Source organism: Bos mutus, chromosome 8 (assembly GCF_027580195.1).
Source record: "Bos mutus isolate GX-2022 chromosome 8, NWIPB_WYAK_1.1, whole genome shotgun sequence".
NCBI lineage: Eukaryota > Metazoa > Chordata > Mammalia > Artiodactyla > Bovidae > Bos > Bos mutus.
The window spans coordinates 57583866-57602914 of NC_091624.1; the positions used below are offsets into that span (position 1 = coordinate 57583866).

A 19049-nucleotide genomic window follows, 5' to 3' on the forward strand; every position below is an offset into this window, starting at 1 on the left:
CAGTGTTCTTGGATAAGATTAAGATTTAAATCAATAGATTAAGTCTTTTTATTGTTTTCTGGAATGTGGGTGGGCTTTGTCCAATCAGTTGAAGGCCTGAATAAAATAAAAGGACTTATTCTCTCCGGGGTAAGAAGAAATTCCCTGTTTAATAGGCTTTAAACTGGAACACTGGCCTTTTTCCTGCTTTTGGACTTGAAGTGGAAAATCACCTCTTCCTGGTCTCAAGACCGGTACAACACCACTGGTCTTTCTGATTTCCAGGCCTTAGGACTCAGAACTAAGTGTCAGCTCTCCTGGGGCCCCACCTTGGTGACCCACCCTGCAGATCTTGGGACTTGATCATCTCTAAAATTATGTCAGCCAATTTCTTCCAGTAAATCATAGATAATAGGTAGATATATAGACAGATAATCTTACATTCATTCTGTTCCTAGAAAACCCTAACTAATACACCACCATCTCTACTCCTTCTTTGCCAGACAAAATTCATGGTGGTTTGGGGAGCAATGCACCCAGCCCTAGAAAAAAAGTTTGTCCAAGCCAATCATGACAATCCTGTTGTTCTTCATAGAGCTGAGACTTATTTGGACATATCACATGATTTTGGACATTAAAACCTCAAGTGAACTCTGTTGAAAGCTTCTGAGAAGGACTTTTCTCTTGAAAAGAGAGAACCATGATGAAAGGCTCATTTTTCCTCCCACTCTATTCTATCCAGTTTGGAGGCTGCCCTGTAATGATATGATATTCGAAGCAGCAGCACTCATCTTGTGATCATGAGGAAAACAATCACACACACACACACAAAAAAACTGACTCAGGTCCAAAGTAACCTACTGGTCTATTACATAAACAGCAAATATCAATATAATATAGCTTAAGTCATAACTAATGAGGTTTTCTCGTAATTTCAGATACAAATATCCTAAATTTTATCATATATTTACTTCACTTGCTTATTTTTAGTGTCCAAAAAAATACAGTAATTATATAAACTACAGGAGAAGAATAATACAAACTAAGCAAAAGATATTAAGAAGAGGTGGCAAGAATACACAGAAGAACTATACAAAAAAGATCTTCGTGATGCAGATAACCAAGATGGTGTAATCACTGGACTAGAGCCAGACACCCTAGAATGTGAATTCAAGTGGGCCTTAGGAAGCATCATTATTAACAAAGCTAGTGGAAGTGATGGAATTCCAGATGAGCTATTTCAAATTCTTAAAGATGATGCTGTTATAGCGCTGCACTCAGTATGCAAATTTGGAAAACTCAGCAGTGGCCACAGGACTGGAAAAGGTCAGTTTTCACTCCAATCCTGAAGAAAGGCAATGCCAAAGAATGCTCAAACTACCACAAAATTGTACTCATCTCACACACTAGCAAAGTAATGCTCAAAATTCTCCAGGCCAGGCTTCAACAGTACATGAACCAAGAACTTCAAGATGTTCAAGATGGATTTAGAAAAGGCAGAGGAACCAGAGATCAAATTGCCAACATCCATCAGATCATTGAAAAAGCAAGCGAATTCCAGAAAAACATCTACTTCTGCTTTATTGACTATGTTAAAGCCTTTGACAGTGCAGATCACAAAAAACTGTGGAAAATTTTTAAAGAGATGGATATACTGGACCACCTTACCTGCCTCCTGATAAATCTGTATGCAGATCAAGAAGCAACAGTTAGAACCAGACAGGGAACAACAGACTGGTTCCAAATAGGGAAAGGAGTCTGTCAAGGCTATATATTGTCACCCTGCTTAGCCAGGCTGGATGATGCACAAGCTACAATCAAGATTGCCGGGAGAAATATCAATAACTTCAGATATGCAGATGACACCACCCTTATGGCAGAAAGTGAAGAGGAACTCAAAAGCCTCTTGATGAAAGTGAAAGAGGAGAGTGAAAAAGTTGGCTTAAAGCTCAACATTCAGAAAACTAAGATCATGGCATCCAGCCCCATCACTTCATGGGAAATAGATGTGGAAACAATGGAAACAGTGAGAGAGTTTATTTTTGGGGGCTCCAAAATCACTGCAGATGGTGACTGCAGCTATGAAATTAAAAGACACTTCGTCCTTGGAAAGAAAGTTATGACCAAGCTAGACAGCATATTAAAGAGCAAAGACATTACTTTGACAATAAAGGTCCATCTAATCAAAGCTATGGTTTTTCCAGTAATCATGTATGGATGTGAGAGTTGGACTGTGAAGAAAGCTGAGCGCCAAAGAATTGATGCTTTTGAACTGTGGTGTTGGAGAAGACTCTTGAGTGTCCCTTGGACTTCAAGGAGATCCAACCAGTCCATCCTAAAGGAAAACAGTCCTGAATATTTATTGGAAGGACTGATGCTGAAGCTGAAGCTCCAATCCTTGGCTGCCTGATGCAAAGAGGTGACTCATTGGAAAAGACCCTGATTGTCAGGGGTCGTTCAACTTTAAGGGATCCAATATGTTTTCTTCCTTTGTGTGCCATTTCTCAAGGACTCTCTGTTCCTTATCAGTTCCTAGAAAATGGGAACGAGCAGAGCTGCATGTAGTTCTCAGGACTGAGATCATGGGAAAGGACACCTGCTTGGATTCCCTTCAGTGACTCTCTTCAGTGACCTTGTACTTAAAGAACTATCCATTTTGTTGCAACTGCTGAAATTTCATTCTTCTTAATGGCTGAATAATCATTTTATTGAAGATATATTAGCATGCATTTCTGCAAATAAAGTACCCTTGTTTCACTCAAGACTTAGGTCCCCTGCATCCTTCTTCTCGTTGACTCCAGTCCCCAAGTCCTGGTCTACGAAGACCATGACACCTGATGCTGGGGAAAAGTGAAGGCGGAAAGAGAAGGGGATGAGAAAGGATGAGATGGTTGGATGGCATCACTGACTTGATGGATTTAGTTTGAGCAAGCTCCAGGTGTTGGTGACAGACAAGGAGGCCTGGCGTGCTGCTGTCCATGAGGTCGCAAAGAGTCGGACACGACTAAGTGACTGAACTGATAACTGATCATATGTCAGCTCAGTGGGACATTATCGAAGCATTATAAAGGATAAATAATAAAACCATGCAGCAATATGGCAAAATGCCTCTCAAGTAAAAGATGTTTATAAAATAATGCTAAATATTGCTCAATAAAAATAAAATAGGAAAAGCATTGCAAATATATAATGCGACCATAAGTCCATAAGTCAAGTGTAAAAAGACAAAATTGCATAGTGTTATAAACTGTGTTAGTTAAATACAATTTGTTAAATGTATATATTTTGAATAGAATTCCTATACCATCAAAGCATATGATAATATGGTTTGGATATACATCAACCTCATAACATGAGAGTCTTTGTGAAGAGTTTGAAGAGACTGAGTCAGAGTAGGGTTTCAAGCAAACATGAGCATTAACACTTATTCATTTTAAGTGATAGACACTTAAGTCTGTCATTTTTATTTTGTAGTTTTCTCTATTAAATATTTAGTAAGCTAATTATAATGTAAATAGCTAAGCAAGCATGGATAACTTTTATGTATTATTGCAAATAAAGACTTAATAATTTCATTTCCTAACATTAAAAAAACTTAATTACAAGCTAATATTTTTAAACTATTATTCAAAATACATATCAAAAGTGCTTTGTTCTTTTCTGTGTCTAGACAGACTTCCTTTGTTTCTTTAATTCACACAGACCAAACAATTTTTTTTTTTTTTTAGATATTTGAAATACAACTTTATTCTGATTCTAAACAAAAAGGAATGGGAATGACAGTAACAAACAAGATTCCACCTCTCAATATTGTCATATGACTACAGCAGTCTTATATTTGAAACTCAAGGAGGAAACAACTGTGTCCCAAAACACCTAAATATGCAGGTCCAAAAAATGAAGGTATTTTTTTTTAACTGACCCATTCACTCCAAAGCCTATCCATCTCCTTCAGCATCCAGAGATTAAGCACATGTTCTGCTTAGCTATATAATAAAGTGGCAAACACACCACACCACTGACATCACAGGACAGTTGCCTATAAAACTCGCCTTCTGACGCTGGGCCCCAGCTTCACTTTCTCACAGGTCATCATCTTCATCCGGGAGAGCAGTTGTCTGAGCAGCCTCTAAATCGTGCTCATACCGTGCTGCCAAGGCGAGGTCCATGACCACCTCTGGCGGGGCAAGAGCAGACACGGCGACAAATTCCAAGTTAGGGTCTCCAATCAGTTTTCTAGCAAGTAAGAGGAAGGGCTTTTCAAAGCTATAGTTACTTTTGGCAGAAATGTCATAGTACTGAAGATTCTTCTTTCGGTGGAAGACGACTGACTTTGCCTTAACCTTTTTGTCCTTAATATCCACTTTGTTGCCACAAAACACAGTTGGGATGTCCTCCCACACTCGTACCAGATCTGTATGCCAGTTAGGCACATTCTTGTAAGTAACTCTTGATGTTACGTCAAACATTATAATGGCACACTGAGCTTGTATATAATAGCCATCTCTCAGTCCACCAAATTTCTCCTGACCAGCTGTATCCCATACAGTGAACTTAATCTGTCCTCTGTTGGTATGGAACACAAGAGGATGGACCTCAACACCCAAGGTAGCTACATACTTCTTCTCAAATTCACCAGTCAGACGACGCTTCACGAATGTAGTTTTTCCAGTACCACCATCACCAACCAAAACAAGTTTGAACTGAACTTGGGGTTCTCCTTGGGCAGCCATCATGATGTTACTTCCAGAAGCATCTCCGCGCCCGTCTGACTGAGCCAGACTGAACAATATGGTCACATATAGCTTACATACTGTATATCTAGCCTCAGAAGGAGAGGGACAGAGGGGACGAGAGAGTAAATTTCTTGACCTCCAGTGTGAAATTTCCTAGGAAAGAAATTCAATTAGACTGACTGGATCAGGAGTCTTAAGATGAGCCCATACACTGCGGCAAAAACTTTGGGGTCACACAAAAATAATTCGAAGAGGTGATATTCTTGAAAATGTTGCTTCTTCTATTCCTTTCTGGTGAGTCACAGAGCTTTATAAAGGCTCTGACAAGAACTGCAACAAAAAAACTTAGTAATTTTGTTTAAAAAGAATGTCCCAATATTATGTGACCATGGAAATATTTTCGAGGAACAACTATTATCTGCAGACACTTTGGGAATCACTGCACTTTACTGTTTGCATAAACCTACGTTTCAGATCAGAAGCACTATGCTTCTGTAGGAAATAAAATTTTTAAGAAAACAACTGTACCACAAATCATTTTTGTTAATAATTGCTCTCTACCACATGTAGAAAGCTCTTTAAAGTAAAATTGCCCAAATAATTTTTCTACTGAACGTGTAGGAACATAGGATAATCTTTATTTAATATAAAGCTTGCTATACCTCCCTTTCTTTTCTAGTAGCAGTTCTCTTATTGTTGGCAAAATTATAAAGAACACAGACATGAATTTCCATCCACTGTACCAATAAACAGGATTCAGAAGGGACCTAAATGCAGGAACTAGAATCACGCAGTAATTTCTCAGTGAAGTTGATATAGAATTTAGACTTCAGAGCGCCTATTGGTATTAACTGCAGATTCTACTGTAAAATAACAATGTCCTTTTAGTGCTTTCTTCTGCTGTCAAGTTTATATTTAAAACTTATATAGAGCTTCCACATCTTTCAAGTGATGAATCAGTGTAGACTTTAGCTTTGCTTTGCACGGGTGGCCAACCAATACATTTAGCTCTTTATTCCTAGGGGGAGTCTCCAGTCACTAACTTTATTACAACACTTTATTGAAAATGTGTAATTTCGTCTCCAAGTTTCAAATTGTGTTTTATTAATAAAAATTATTTGCTGTTCCCTGGAAAGTTATTTGAAGCCTGAGATAATTACAGAATGATAGAACTATCAAGCACATCCAGAGGTCACATAGCCCATGTTCTACTCTCAAAACAGATCCATGCCTTAGCTAAGCAAGGTATATTTCTAGTTACTGAGCCCTAGAGGAAATGATAATATATTTTCCAAATGTAGTAAATCCATGTTTGAAAATATTGACCAATCAGTGCGGCCTGTCTTTATACTGAGTAAATAGAAGCCCTGCAATCTGATAGGAGACCCTTTTCCACACCCTAATCTTTCTTTCTACCAATCTTTCTAAGGGCTTGGGAGTTCATACTACTAATTCAGTTTTCAGAGTACCCAGGCTTTTCTTTCTTGAATCAAAGTCACTCATCTAAAACCTAATTGTTATAGCTATCTTTGGGTAATGCTACCATTCTCCTGAACACCTAAACTTAAACTTGAAAGTCATATTGGACGCCTTCCTTTCCCTTCAGGCACACATCCCATCAGTAATAGTCTCATGATGTCTGTTCCCAAAGTGTCTCCTGGTTACCATTTTTTTCCATTTCTACTGACATTGCCCCATTACAGTCCAGATCCCCATTGCTTCTCATTTCCTTCTCACCTTTATAACACTTTCTAATTGGGGCTTACACCAGCGGCAGATTGAATTCAGACGTATATAACACAAAACAGCCATATATGCAGCATCTTTGAAAAAAGTGGGAATTCTTTTTCTCTCACCTGACAGTAAGATTGGCAGTAGTCATCGCAAGATGGTGAAACAGTTCCATGAGGTCACGAGAAACCCAAGATACTGCTGGCTTTCCATACTTATATTCTTAGAGTATTTTTGCATATGTGTTAGCCGCTCAGTCGTGTCCAACTCTGCGACCCCACAAACTGCAGCCCACCAGGCTTCCTTTTCATGGAATTCTCCAAGCAAGAATACTGGAGTGGATTGCCATTCCCTTCTCCATAGAGTATTTTTAGAGCAGTTGTATTGCCTTAGGCTGTCTCCTAATTTTAAAGCACATTCGCAGAACACCCACCCTATGATTTCAGCTTACATTACATCGGCCAAAACAAGACAGTGCTGCCACTTGCTTCAAATAAGGATGGTAAATGTGGTTGCATTTTTTAAATTGTTAGTTTCCTGTCCAGGCTGCTGTGTCACCATCCATAACAAAACTAGAGTCCTGGAAGCAAGAGGGCAATGACTGTCAGGTAGGGGATCCGGAGACTTTGCAACAGCACCCTTGTCTTCAGACTTGCCAGGGTTATCATGGATCTGACTGCCAGACTGATTTTCTCAGTTGTGCTCAGAAGAGTTCCTGATCACTCCTATTCTACCTCCCCTTAATGAAACTCTAAAGACAGCAACACAGACAGGAATTTTATTTCACACATCTCTGTGCTAAACTCTTGAAGCATATTACCTCATTTAATACCAACACATTCCCTGGAAGACATATTATCCCCTTTCTACCAAGAAGACACTTGAGACTCAGTCTAAGAAACCTGCTCAAGTTCATACTGCTATTAAATAAGTCAAGAGTCAACTTCAGGACCATGGCCAAGAAGAGGCAACACATGTGTTCTTCTTATTGTGTCAGGCTAATGACCTCTACTCGGAGAAGGCACTGGCACCCCACTCCAGTACTGTTGCCTGGAAAATCCCATGGACAGAGGAGCCTGGTAGGCTGTAATCCATGGGGTCACAAAGAGTCAGACACAACTGAGCGACTTCACTTTCACTTTTCACTTTCATGCATTGGAGAAGGAAATGGCAACCCACTCCAGTGTTCTTGCCTGGAGAATCCCAGGGACAAAGGAGCCTGGTAGGCTGCTGTCTATGGAGTCACATAGAGTTGGACATGACTGAAGTGACTTAGCAGCAGCAGCAGCAGCAGCAATGACCTCTACTAAAGCACCAAGCTTGTGGTCTGAAATTTTCTATGGTTATTTTTATTCCAAGAAGCTTATTGTATGGATCTTCCTAGTCCCTATATCTAGAAAAGGCATCACCAGCATAAACTGAATGTCCTCTAAAAAAAAAAAGGACAAATATCTCTGTAACTCTAAATATTTAATGGTATATCTGGAGATTCTGCTTTGAGGACATTTTTAATTCTGTTAACCTTTGTTTAGTCTACTATGACTCATCATTTTATGGATTAAAGAGTTTCAGAATACCATTTTAAATAGCACTCTTAGTTTTCAAGAAGAATAATACCATGAAGATTTTTTTCTACTTTTTATTAAGAAAATTTTAAAACTTACTGAAAAGTAGAGCAGAGTATAATGAACCGTGTATGCTCATTGTCCATATTTAACTATTCTTAACATTTTGTAACATCTGCTTTAAGTATTGCTTTGATGCAGTGGTAAAAAGTAAATAAATATGACATTTCTTTACCTATATATGTCAGTATGCAATGCTTAAAAATATAAATTTCTTAATAAAAAACCCAGGTTGTGCTAAACTTTCACTGTTTCTCAAAGATACCGATTTGATCAAACTATAAACAAGTACCACATGGATTTTGCTTTGCATTTCGTTATGTCTCTTAAGACTTTTAATCTAGAAAATTCCTCTCCTCCTCCCCCCTCATTCTCCTCACAACAATAATTTTTTGAAAAGATTAGGCTAACTGTCCTTTAGAATGTCCTGTTTTTACAAATATATAATTGCTTCCTTTTTTAACTATGTGTCCTGTTCACTAGAGTTGAGGTCTAAAGTCTTCATTCAATTCAGGTTACACATCTGTGGCAACAATGCATGAAGACAGTCTTTATTATAAAATAGACTGACAAAGCCATAGACCTTCTGCTGTAATACACTGAACAAAAGTTTTGTATGTTCCTTCTTTTAAGAGTCTATAGAGATAAATTAGGAGTTTGAGATTAGTAGATACACAGTACTATATATAAAATAGATAAACAAGGACCTACTGTATAGCACAGGGAACTATATTCAGTATCTTGTAATAACCTATGATGGAAAAGAATCTGAAAAAGAGTATATATAACTGAATCGCCTTGCTATACATCTGAACCTGACACAACATTGGAAATCAGTGTAATTCAATTTTAAAAAGAGAGTCTATGGCAATAATAGCAGGAACAAGTGGCCATGATTGCAAATGTTTTCATTTAATTAGGGAATTGTTTCTATCTTTTTCCTATGTGAATAGAATTTCTGAGAATGTGTGTGTATTTTCCAAGCACTGCAGTATACCATAGATCTCAATCTTATCTGTTCTCCTCGGTAACAAGTTGCCTCAAAGAAAAATAAAAGAAAAAAAAAAGGTAAAGAAAACAAAATTCCCATCAAGTATTATCTTCCCATGTGATCATTTATGACAGCTTGGGAATGAGATTGAGCCTAAACTGCCAACAGCTACATTTCCATAAGTGAAGGCCCCACGCTGATTGCCAGCGGCACACCAGTACAATAAAAAAGGAAAACAACGTGACCCGCTCACACAACACAAAGCGGCTTCTCCAGCTTGCTTTACTTAGTCTCTCTTACAGTGTTGTGGAAACAACAGTTCCATTCTGTTGAAAGGGTTCTTTTATTACAACACGATGCAACTTTTCTCATAGTGACTTGTGTATAAATGGTAGGCCACAATCTTTTAAAAACATACTACCCACATTCCAGATACAGCATTAATAACATCCAAGTGAGAAACATGGAATGGCTAACCACAAATGAAAGTCTGACGTGACAATGGGCTGGCAGACGATGGTGGGGCACAATGGCTTTCTGAGTACATAAGGCTTTCTGTCTCATAATCACTGGGTATCGGAGAGGTTGGTGTTCATATTGTGACCTCACAGGTATTTCAGAGTGTTTTGCTCATACTAGTTACTTGGGATATCACTACTACTAACAAATTATAACAGTTAACATCAACCTAGTGCTTACTGTATGCTTGGCTACTTACTTAGCATTGATACTGTGCAAGCATTATCTCACGTTTCATTTAATCCTCAAAAAAAGACAAGGCAATTACTCTATAAATATTATCATACTCTTTTTGCTAGAAAGAAATTAGGACTTGAACTCATAGAAACAGAGTAGAATAGTGGTAACCAGGGGTTGGGTAGGAGGGGAAATGGAAATATATTAGTCAGAGTACTACTACTTTTAATTTATAACATGAACAAGTTCCAAGGATCTAAGGTATAGCATGCTGACTGTAGTTAAAAATACTATACTCTACTCTATTGATACTATGCATAAAATAGATAATTACAACCTACTATATAGCTCAGGGAACTCTATTTAATGCCCTGTGGTTACCTAAAGGGAAAGGAAATCCAAAGAATAGGGGATATATGTAAATATAAAGCTGATTCACTTTGCTGTATAGCAGAAACATACCATGTAAAGCAACTATACTCCAATAAAAATTAATTAAAGAAAAGAAAATTCTAATCAGTATCCCCCTGTGCTAAAAAATACTGTATTATATTCTTGGAAGTTTTTAAGAAAGTAGATCTTATAAGTTCTCACCAAAGGAAAAAGAAAGTAAATACATTGAGTGAGGGTGATTAATATATTAATTAATTTGGTTATGGTGAATATTTTATAATGTATAGATATCACATATCATCACATTATATATTTTAAATATATACAATTCTATTTGTCAATTATATCTGAATAAAGTTTCAGGGAGAAAAGTAGGACTTGAAAAGTAATAGTCAAACCAGTCCAATTCCCAAAACTATGCTGTTGAAACTTCTCAGAGTTTCTCTCCTAAGTGATATCATGGAAGAGATAATGAACACAGTTTCTGGTCTAAGAAGGTATCACCTATGAATTCTCCTGAGACCAGAGAGAAAATGAGTCTGCCTCTTTTTCCATACTCACTTATTTGACCTTGTCACCCAGAGGTCATCATCCCCATGCCCAGAGACTGCAGATGGACAAAGTAAGTACTCATTGCTAAGGTGGGGTAATCAGGCTATTTTCATCAGCTTCCAGACTAGAACAGCCCAAAGTGAGCACACTTTCTCTTGACAGAATCACCATGGATGCTTCACCTCCCCCTGACCTCAACACCTTTCAGAGTCAACATCTAAGTTCATGTACCACAAAGGAGGAAAGAAACACTGGCGGATCTGAACAGATGCTGTTAATACAAAAGCAAAAATGTAACTTATGTTTCCAATCATTTGATGACTGAAACAACCAAAAATTTCATATCTGTGGAAAAACATGTAAGATACAGATAAAATATAACAAATATCTTCTTAAATACATGCCTGAATTCATACACACACACACAATTATGTAAGAAAAAGCTCTAGAACAAAACACAGAGAAAGTACTGATTATCAGAGCCTAGATGGTTATGGATGGGACATGAGATTAGATACCAGTTTAATTAACCATAGAACTTGCATTTTAGAAGCCATATAAATAGGATATAAATTTTAGGTCATCAAAAAGTAGGGGGCTGTAGCTGAGAATTCCATCTAAAGCCAGAAGCTTAGAACTCACAAGAAGTGAGGTCTACCAACAAACCCAAAGAGATGACAGTAAAGTTTGTTTCATGCTAAACTCTCAGTGGAAAAACAAGCCTACTCTGAGAGCTCATATTCACCCATGTGTATTTTGGGTATGAATTTCCACTCTGTGTGAATTAATACCTCTTGTTAAAACTTGTTCTAACTCCAGTTAAGATTTAAGAAACTCAGACAAGAGATGGAGAAGAGGTGGACAACCAGTGCTCAGAGTTTGGCAAACTATCTTCCTGCTTGCAACCAAGCAGAGATCCCAGTCAGCATCTCTGCTCATCTGCAAAGCTGATTTGGTGAACCCACCTGGCTAGCTCAATTGGCAGTTCTACTGATTAGGGCAATCAGCCAACAGTCCATGCTGTCCAAAGGACATGTTCTGTGGGCCTGCCTGGGAAGGGAAGCAAATGTGCAGCCCTGCCAAAGTACTGAGCATAACCTCAGTCCCACCCAAACAGAAATCCTAGCCAAACAACCTGGAATATCCTATGGTCCTACACAAGCAGGAGACCAAGACAGAATCTCTGCCCAAGAGATATGTTGAACATATCCTTTGGCCCTGGGTAGTCTCAAAACCCAACTGATGGTACCAACAACTTCTGAGCCCAGCCTACAGTCCTGCCTGATTGCTGAATACAGCCTATAGCTTTGCCTATGCAGGGGGGAAGCTTTGTCAGCAGGATGGGTGGGGGTGGGGGGTAGTTGGGGTGGGGGCGGAGGGTGATCCAGAGAGTAACCTCCTCCCTATCCCGTGGCATAATCTACAGTGCCATCCAACCCAACCAGGAACCCTAGATAAGGATCCAGCCTGACAGCAGAGCATCAAATCTATGAAATACAATTGGAAGCCCTGCCTGGACAGACAGCCAGGCCAGCCACCTCACCAACAGCACAGTGCATCTGAGCCAGCAGCCTACCAAATCACAAAGCCCAGCATGAGAACCCATGTAACTTCAGAGCAAAACCTGCGGCCTTATCTGATTATGCAGCACAACTTGAAGCCTCAAACAACCATGAAACCCTGCCTGCTACCATTCCTGAACACACAGTCCATCCAGCTGTGGTCAGGGAGCACAGCTCAAGGCACCACTCAACCAAGAGAGATTGCAGCGCTCTAACAGGTGTACCCAATCACAGAATCCAACCAGGGGCACTGCTATAACAGGGGACACAGTCTGCAAATTCACTCAACCAGAGGTGATTTCAGAGTCCTCCTAGTGTCCCCATTTAACCTCAGAGCACAATCAGTAGCTCTGCCCAAACTGGGGCTTACCCAGTGGTCTCACTTAGATGAGGAACCTGCCAAGAGAACCTCCCCTACCTCAGAGCACAGGCAGTAAGTAGCCTGGCCCAACCAGAGGCCCTCCTAGCAAGCCCTGCCTACCCATAGACACTACCAACTGACCCATCCATTACTTCAAGTTGATCCGATGGATGAAGGTCTTTCACTGCCAATACAAACATATAAATTCTAGAAAAGGAGACCATTTAATTATATGTGAGAATACCGATATAAGGATAGAATGATCACAAAAAATAAGGTAAACAAGATACTGTCAAATGAAATTATAATTAAGTTCCAACGACTGACCCTAAAGAAATGGGTATTTATGACCTGTTTGACAAAGACTTCAAATAGTCCTCTTTAAGAAGTTTGGTTAACTATAAGTTTACACATTTCAGTTCAGTTAAGTCACTCAGTCGTGTCCTACTCTTCACGACCCCATGAATCGCAGCACACCAGGCCTCCCTGTCCATCACCAACACCTGGAGTTCACTCAGACTCACGTCCATCGAGTCAGTGATGCCATCCAGCCATCTCATCCTCTGTCGTTCCCTTCTCCTCTTGCCCCCAATCCCTCCCAGCATCAGAGTCTTTTCCAATGAGTCAACTCTTCGCATGAGGTGGCCAAAGTACTGGAGTTTGAGCTTCAGCATCATTCCCTCCAAAGAAATCCCAGGGCTGATCTCCTTCAGAATGGACTGGTTGGATCTCCTTGTAGTCCAAGGGACTCTCAAGAGTCTTCTCCAACACCACAGTCCAAAAGCATCAATTCTTCGGCGCTCAGCCTTCTTCACAGTCCAACTCTCACATCCATACATGACCACAGGAAAAACCATAGCCTTGACTAGATGGACCTTTGTTGGCAAAGTAATATCTCTGCTTTTCAATATGCTATCTAGGTTGGTCATAACTTTCCTTCCAAGGAGTGAGCGTTGTTTAATTTCATGGCTGCAGTCACCATCTGCAGTGACTTTGGAGTCCAAAAAAATACAGTCTGACACTGTTTCCACTGTTTCCCCATCTATTTGTCATGAAGTGATGGGACCGGATGCCATGATCTTCGTTTTCTGAATGTTGAGTTTTAAGCCAACTTTTTCAGTCTCCTTTTTCACTTTCATCAAGAGGCTCTTTAGTTCCTCTTCACTTTCTGCCATAAGGGTGGTGTCATCTGCATATCTGAGGTTATTGATATATCTCCCGGCAATCTTGATTCCAGCTTGTGTTTCTTTCAGTCCAGCATTTCTCATGATGTACTCTGCATAGAAGTTAAATAAGCAGGGTGACAATATACAGCCTTGACGAACTCCTTTTCCTATTTGGAAGCAGTCTGTTGTTCCATGTCCAGTTCTAACTGTTGCTTCCTGACCTGCATACAGATTTCTCAAGAGGCAGGTCAGGTGGTCTGGTATTCCCATCTCTTTCAGAATTTCCACAGTTTATTGTGATCCACACAGTCAAAGGCTTTGGCATAGTCAAGAAAGCAGAAATAGATGTTTTTCTGGAACTCTCTTGATTTCTCCATGATCCAGCAGATGTTGGCAATTTGATCTCTGGTTCCTCTGCCTTTTCTAAAACCAGCTTGAACATCAGGAAGTTCACGGTTCACGCATTGCTGAAGCCTGGCTTGGAGAATTTTGAGCATTACTTTACTAGTGTGTGAGATAAGTGCAATTGTGCAGTAGTTTGAGCATTCTTTGGCATTGCCTTTCTTTGGGATTGGAATGAAAACTGCCCTTTTCCAGTCCTGTGGCCACTGCTGAGTTTTCCAAATGTGCTGGCATATTGAGTGCAGCACTTTCACAGCATCATCTTTCAGGATTTGAAATAGCTCAACTGGAATTCCATCACCTCCACTAGCTTTGTTCGTAGTGATGCTGTCTAAGGCCCACTTGACTTCACATTCCAGGATGTCTGGCTCTAGGTCAGTGATCACACCATTGTGATTATCTGGGTCGTGAAGATCTTTTTTGTACAGTTCTTCTGTGTATTCTTGCCACCTCTTCTTCATACCTTCTGCTTTTGTTAGGTCCATACCATTTCTGTCCTTTATCGAGCCCATCTTTGCATGAAATGTTCCCTTGGTATCTCTAATTTTCTTGAAGAGATCTCTAGTCTTTCCCATTCTGTTGTTTTCCTCTATTTCTTTGCACTGATCACTGAAGAAGACTTTCTTATCTCTTCTTGCTATTCTTTGGAACTCTGCATTCAGATGTTTATATCTTTCCTTTTCTCCTTTGCTTTTCGCTTCTCTTCTTTTCACAGCTATTTGTAAGGCCTCCCCAGACAGCCATTTTGCTTTTTTGCATTTCTTTTCCATGGGGATTATCTTGATCCCTGTCTCCTGTACAATGTCATGAACCTCATTCAATAGTTCATCAGGCACTCTATCTATCAGATCTAGGCCCTTAAGTCTATTTCTCACTTCCACTGTATAATCATAAGGGATTTGATTTAGGTCATAACTGAATGATTTAGTGGTTTTCCCTACTTTCTTCAATTTAAGTCTGAATTTGGTAATAAGGAGTTCATGATCTGAGCCAGTCAGCTCCTGGTCTTGTTTTTGCTGACTGTATAGAGCTTCTCCATCTTTGGCTGCAAAGAATATAATCAATCTGATTTTGGTGTTGACCATCTGGTGATGTCCATGTGTAGAGTCTTCTCTTGTGTTGTTGGAAGAGGGTGTTTGCTATGACCAGTGCGTTCTCTTGGCAAAACTTTATTAGTCTTTGCCCTGCTTCATTCCGTATTCTGAGGCCAAATTTGCCTGTTACTCCAGGTGTTTCTTGACTTCCTACTTTTGCATTCCAGTCCCCTATAATGAAAAGGACATCTTTTTTGGGTGTTAGTTAAAAGTTCTTGTAGGTCTGGATAAAATAGGGAAATAATGTATAAATAAAGAGAAAGAAATGATTTAAAAAAAGGATTCCATGAGCTGAAAACTACAATGACTGAACTAAAAAATTCAGTAGAGAGCTTCAACAGCAGACTTAACTAAGCAGAAGAAAGGATCAGTAAATTCTAATATAGGTCATTTAAAAATTTCAATCAAAGGACCAAAAATAAAAATAAAAAAAAGAATGAGAAACTGTTAAGAACGTCTCTGAGCCTTATGGAACATCACAGAAAATTAATATATGCATTATATGAGTCCCTGAAGAAGACGAGAACAAGAAAGGGACAGAAAGTCTATTTAAAGGAATAATGACTGAAAAATTCCCAAACACGGGGTGAAAAACAGATTCCTGAGGCCCAAAAGATCCTAAATATGTTGAACCCCAAAAGGCTACAACAAGGCATTATAATTAGATTTAATTATTAAAAGTCAAACCCAAAGGGGAAATACTGAGAACAGCAAGAGAAAAGCAACTTGTCACTTATAAGAGAGTCACCCCAATGCCATAAGATTATGAGAGACTTCTCAGAAGAAACTTCCCAAGTCAAGAGAGAGTGGATGGCATGTTCAAAATACTGGAAAAAAAGGCTCCACCTGGCAAATACTATACCTGGCAAATGTGTCCTTCAGAAGTCTTCCCTATTCCACTGTCTCTATCTGCTAGCCTATAACAAATCACTCTTCTGACTTTGCATACATTTTTGTCAATTCTCACACTTTATTTCATAAACTGTGTTCATAAGCAATGTATAATATTTATGCATACCTTTAAATTTTACATAAATGCTATTTTAATGTAATTTTTCTCACTCAATCTTATTTCTTAGACTTTTGTCAAATTGATATACAGATTTAATTCATTCCTTTTATCTGCTAAACAGGACTGAACTGCATGGCTATACCACAAATTCATTCTCACATTAACTGAGATTTAGATTATTTCTAATATTTCTGCCATCACAAAAGAACTGTAATCAAGATCCTTGTCATGACTACTTGCAGAGCTATATGAAAGTTTTGCTAGGGTTGTTGTTGTTCAGTCCCAAGTCCTCTCCGACTCTCTGTGACCCCATGAACTCTGGCACTCCAGGCTTCCCTGTCCTTCACTATCTCCCTGAGTCTGCTCAAACTCATGTCCATCGAGTCAGCTAGGGTTAAGTAGGTATTTTATTTTTCCCAATTTGTGCAGAAAGGGGCACTAAGGCTTAGTTGAATAATATGTCTAATTTACATAGATGTTGCATGAAAAAGCCTGGATTCAAATTAACATCTGATGCCTTTAAATTCCATTCCTTTTCCTTTTTTTTTTTTTTAATTTTAACAGTAAGCAACATTCTTTCCCTACAAAATACAAAACAATGCTGGGACTCCCATTTGTGTCTGATTCACTCTATACAGAGATACTAGGGAATCAACACTAGACATGCCGTGTTTTAGAATTATGGTAGCAAAATAAAATAAAACCTCTATGAAACTAAAAGTTCAGTCATGGCTAATTTCAAAAGAGACACAGCCAAGCATATTTACAAATAACAAAAGTATCAATCTGTCTCTTGCTGTATGAGAGATTAAAGACAAACCATTGAGTACTACGATGGTTAATTTTATTGTCAATTTGACCAGACCATGGAAGCACCCAGACATTTGGTCAAATGTTATTCTGGGTGTTTCTCTGAAGGTGTCATGGATAAGAGTAACATTTAAACCAGCAGCCTAAGTAAAGCAGAGTGCCCTCATTTTGTGCGTGGGCCTCATCCAATCAGTTGAAGGTCTGAATGACACAAGTAAGGGGGATTTTCTCCTGTTTCACTGTCTTGAGCTGAGACATAGTTTTGTTTGTTTCTTTCTTTTCCCTGTCTTTGGACTGGAATCACATAATAGCTCTCCTGAGTTTCCAGCTTGCCAAGTACAAATGTTGGTACTTGTCAGCCTTCACAATCACATGAGCCAATTTCTTACAGTAAATTATTTGAGATACATGTATATATTTTATTTCTTTGGAGAACCCTAATTCAAACACCATTGTTTTGAGGGTTAAAGCTGATGAGTGACTACAGCTAGATGTCTGAAATCAATAAAAAGAGTTGAAGGCAAAGGAGATGTAAGAATTTCACTAACATTCAAAGAACTTCCTCCTCAAAGTGTGAAAACTACCTAATGTCACTAAATTCATAGCAAATCTTGCTTTAAAATAACTATAGAGAGGAGAAGGAGAAGCAAATTTAAGACCCAGCATCATGCTTTAGTTCTACAGAACTTTATTAAATATTGTTCTACTCCAGTTTTCATAAGAAAGGAACACTTGCTGGATAAACATAGTAGGTTAGATCAGGAGAGCCTTTCCCATCCATATTTAACGTGAAGTGACAAGAAGATAGGCTTTCCAAAAACAGAGGATTGGTGAGTATCCAATTCATTCACCAGCCTCCAGGAGCCTGGCTGCTGCCCAGTTTCGGATAGCAAGCCTGCAAATAAGGTAAGACAGTGGGAGTTACCCCTGACCCTGGGGAAGAGAGAGTGTGGACTGACCACTATTATAACAGCTATGAGATAAATGGATAAGAAATGAAAGTGCAAAAGATCTTATAGGAATTACAATCTGGAGCAAATCCTGTAGCATTTGGGATGCTTAGCAGAACAAATGGGTGACATTTAATCTGTGTCTATATTAGAAAGTCTTAACTCAAAAAAAAAATTAACTTTTAACTTAATGCTGCATTTAAGCAGTGCACATACACAAAAAACGTTTGGGGGTTATTGTTATTTTTGTTTGAAACATTATTTTTGTTCCTGTTGTGATTTTGTGAAAACAAATGGCAGTCTGACAATTAACAGCTATTTCTGAATATGACTTTTACTGAAGGAGAAACGCTTCCCAGACTGGAAAATAATACATTTATAGCATGGAAAACTATATATTAAGTTGGCCAAAAAACTATATATCGGGTTTTTCCATAAATGGCAAGAAAAACCTGAACGAACTTTTTGGCCAACCCAATAAAATAATGGGCTTGAAAGAAAAGGATTTGTATCTGTTTTGGCACTTCCTATTTGTAGTGTCAGCTTCCCTGGTTCAGTGGTTCAGGTGGTAAAGCATCTGCCTGTGACACCGGAGACTCGGGTTCGATCCCTGGGTTGGGAAGATCTCCTGGAGAAGGAAAGAGCAATCCACTCCAGTATTCTTGCCTGGGAAATTCCACTGACAGAGGAACCTAGCGGGCTACAGTCCATGGGGTCACAGGAGTCAAACACGACTTAGTGACTAAACCACGACTTAGTGACTAAACCACACCACACCATTTGTATCATCATAGCCAATAATAACACTAAAAAGAAGGTACCATTTATTGGGAACTTACTATTGGCAGCTCAGTACTATACATATATCACATTAATTCTTATGACAACTCTATGAGCTAACCAATATGACAATCCTAGAGGCTCCAAAATCACTGTGGATGGTGACTACAGCCAGGAAATTAAAAGACACTTGCTTTTTGGAAGAAAAG

The 19049-nt window shown here is 39.0% G+C and overlaps 1 protein-coding gene across 1 annotated transcript; it reads right to left on the reverse strand.

The window, feature by feature from the left end:
- Positions 1–3717: 3717 nt before the first annotated feature.
- Positions 3718–4750, reverse strand: LOC102280145 (GTP-binding nuclear protein Ran). The gene has a single exon (XM_005901760.3). It carries the CDS (start codon positions 4713–4715, stop codon positions 4062–4064), a length of 654 nt encoding a protein of 217 aa, XP_005901822.3. The 5' UTR covers positions 4716–4750; the 3' UTR covers positions 3718–4061.
- Between the last annotated feature and the right edge of the window lie 14299 nt (positions 4751–19049).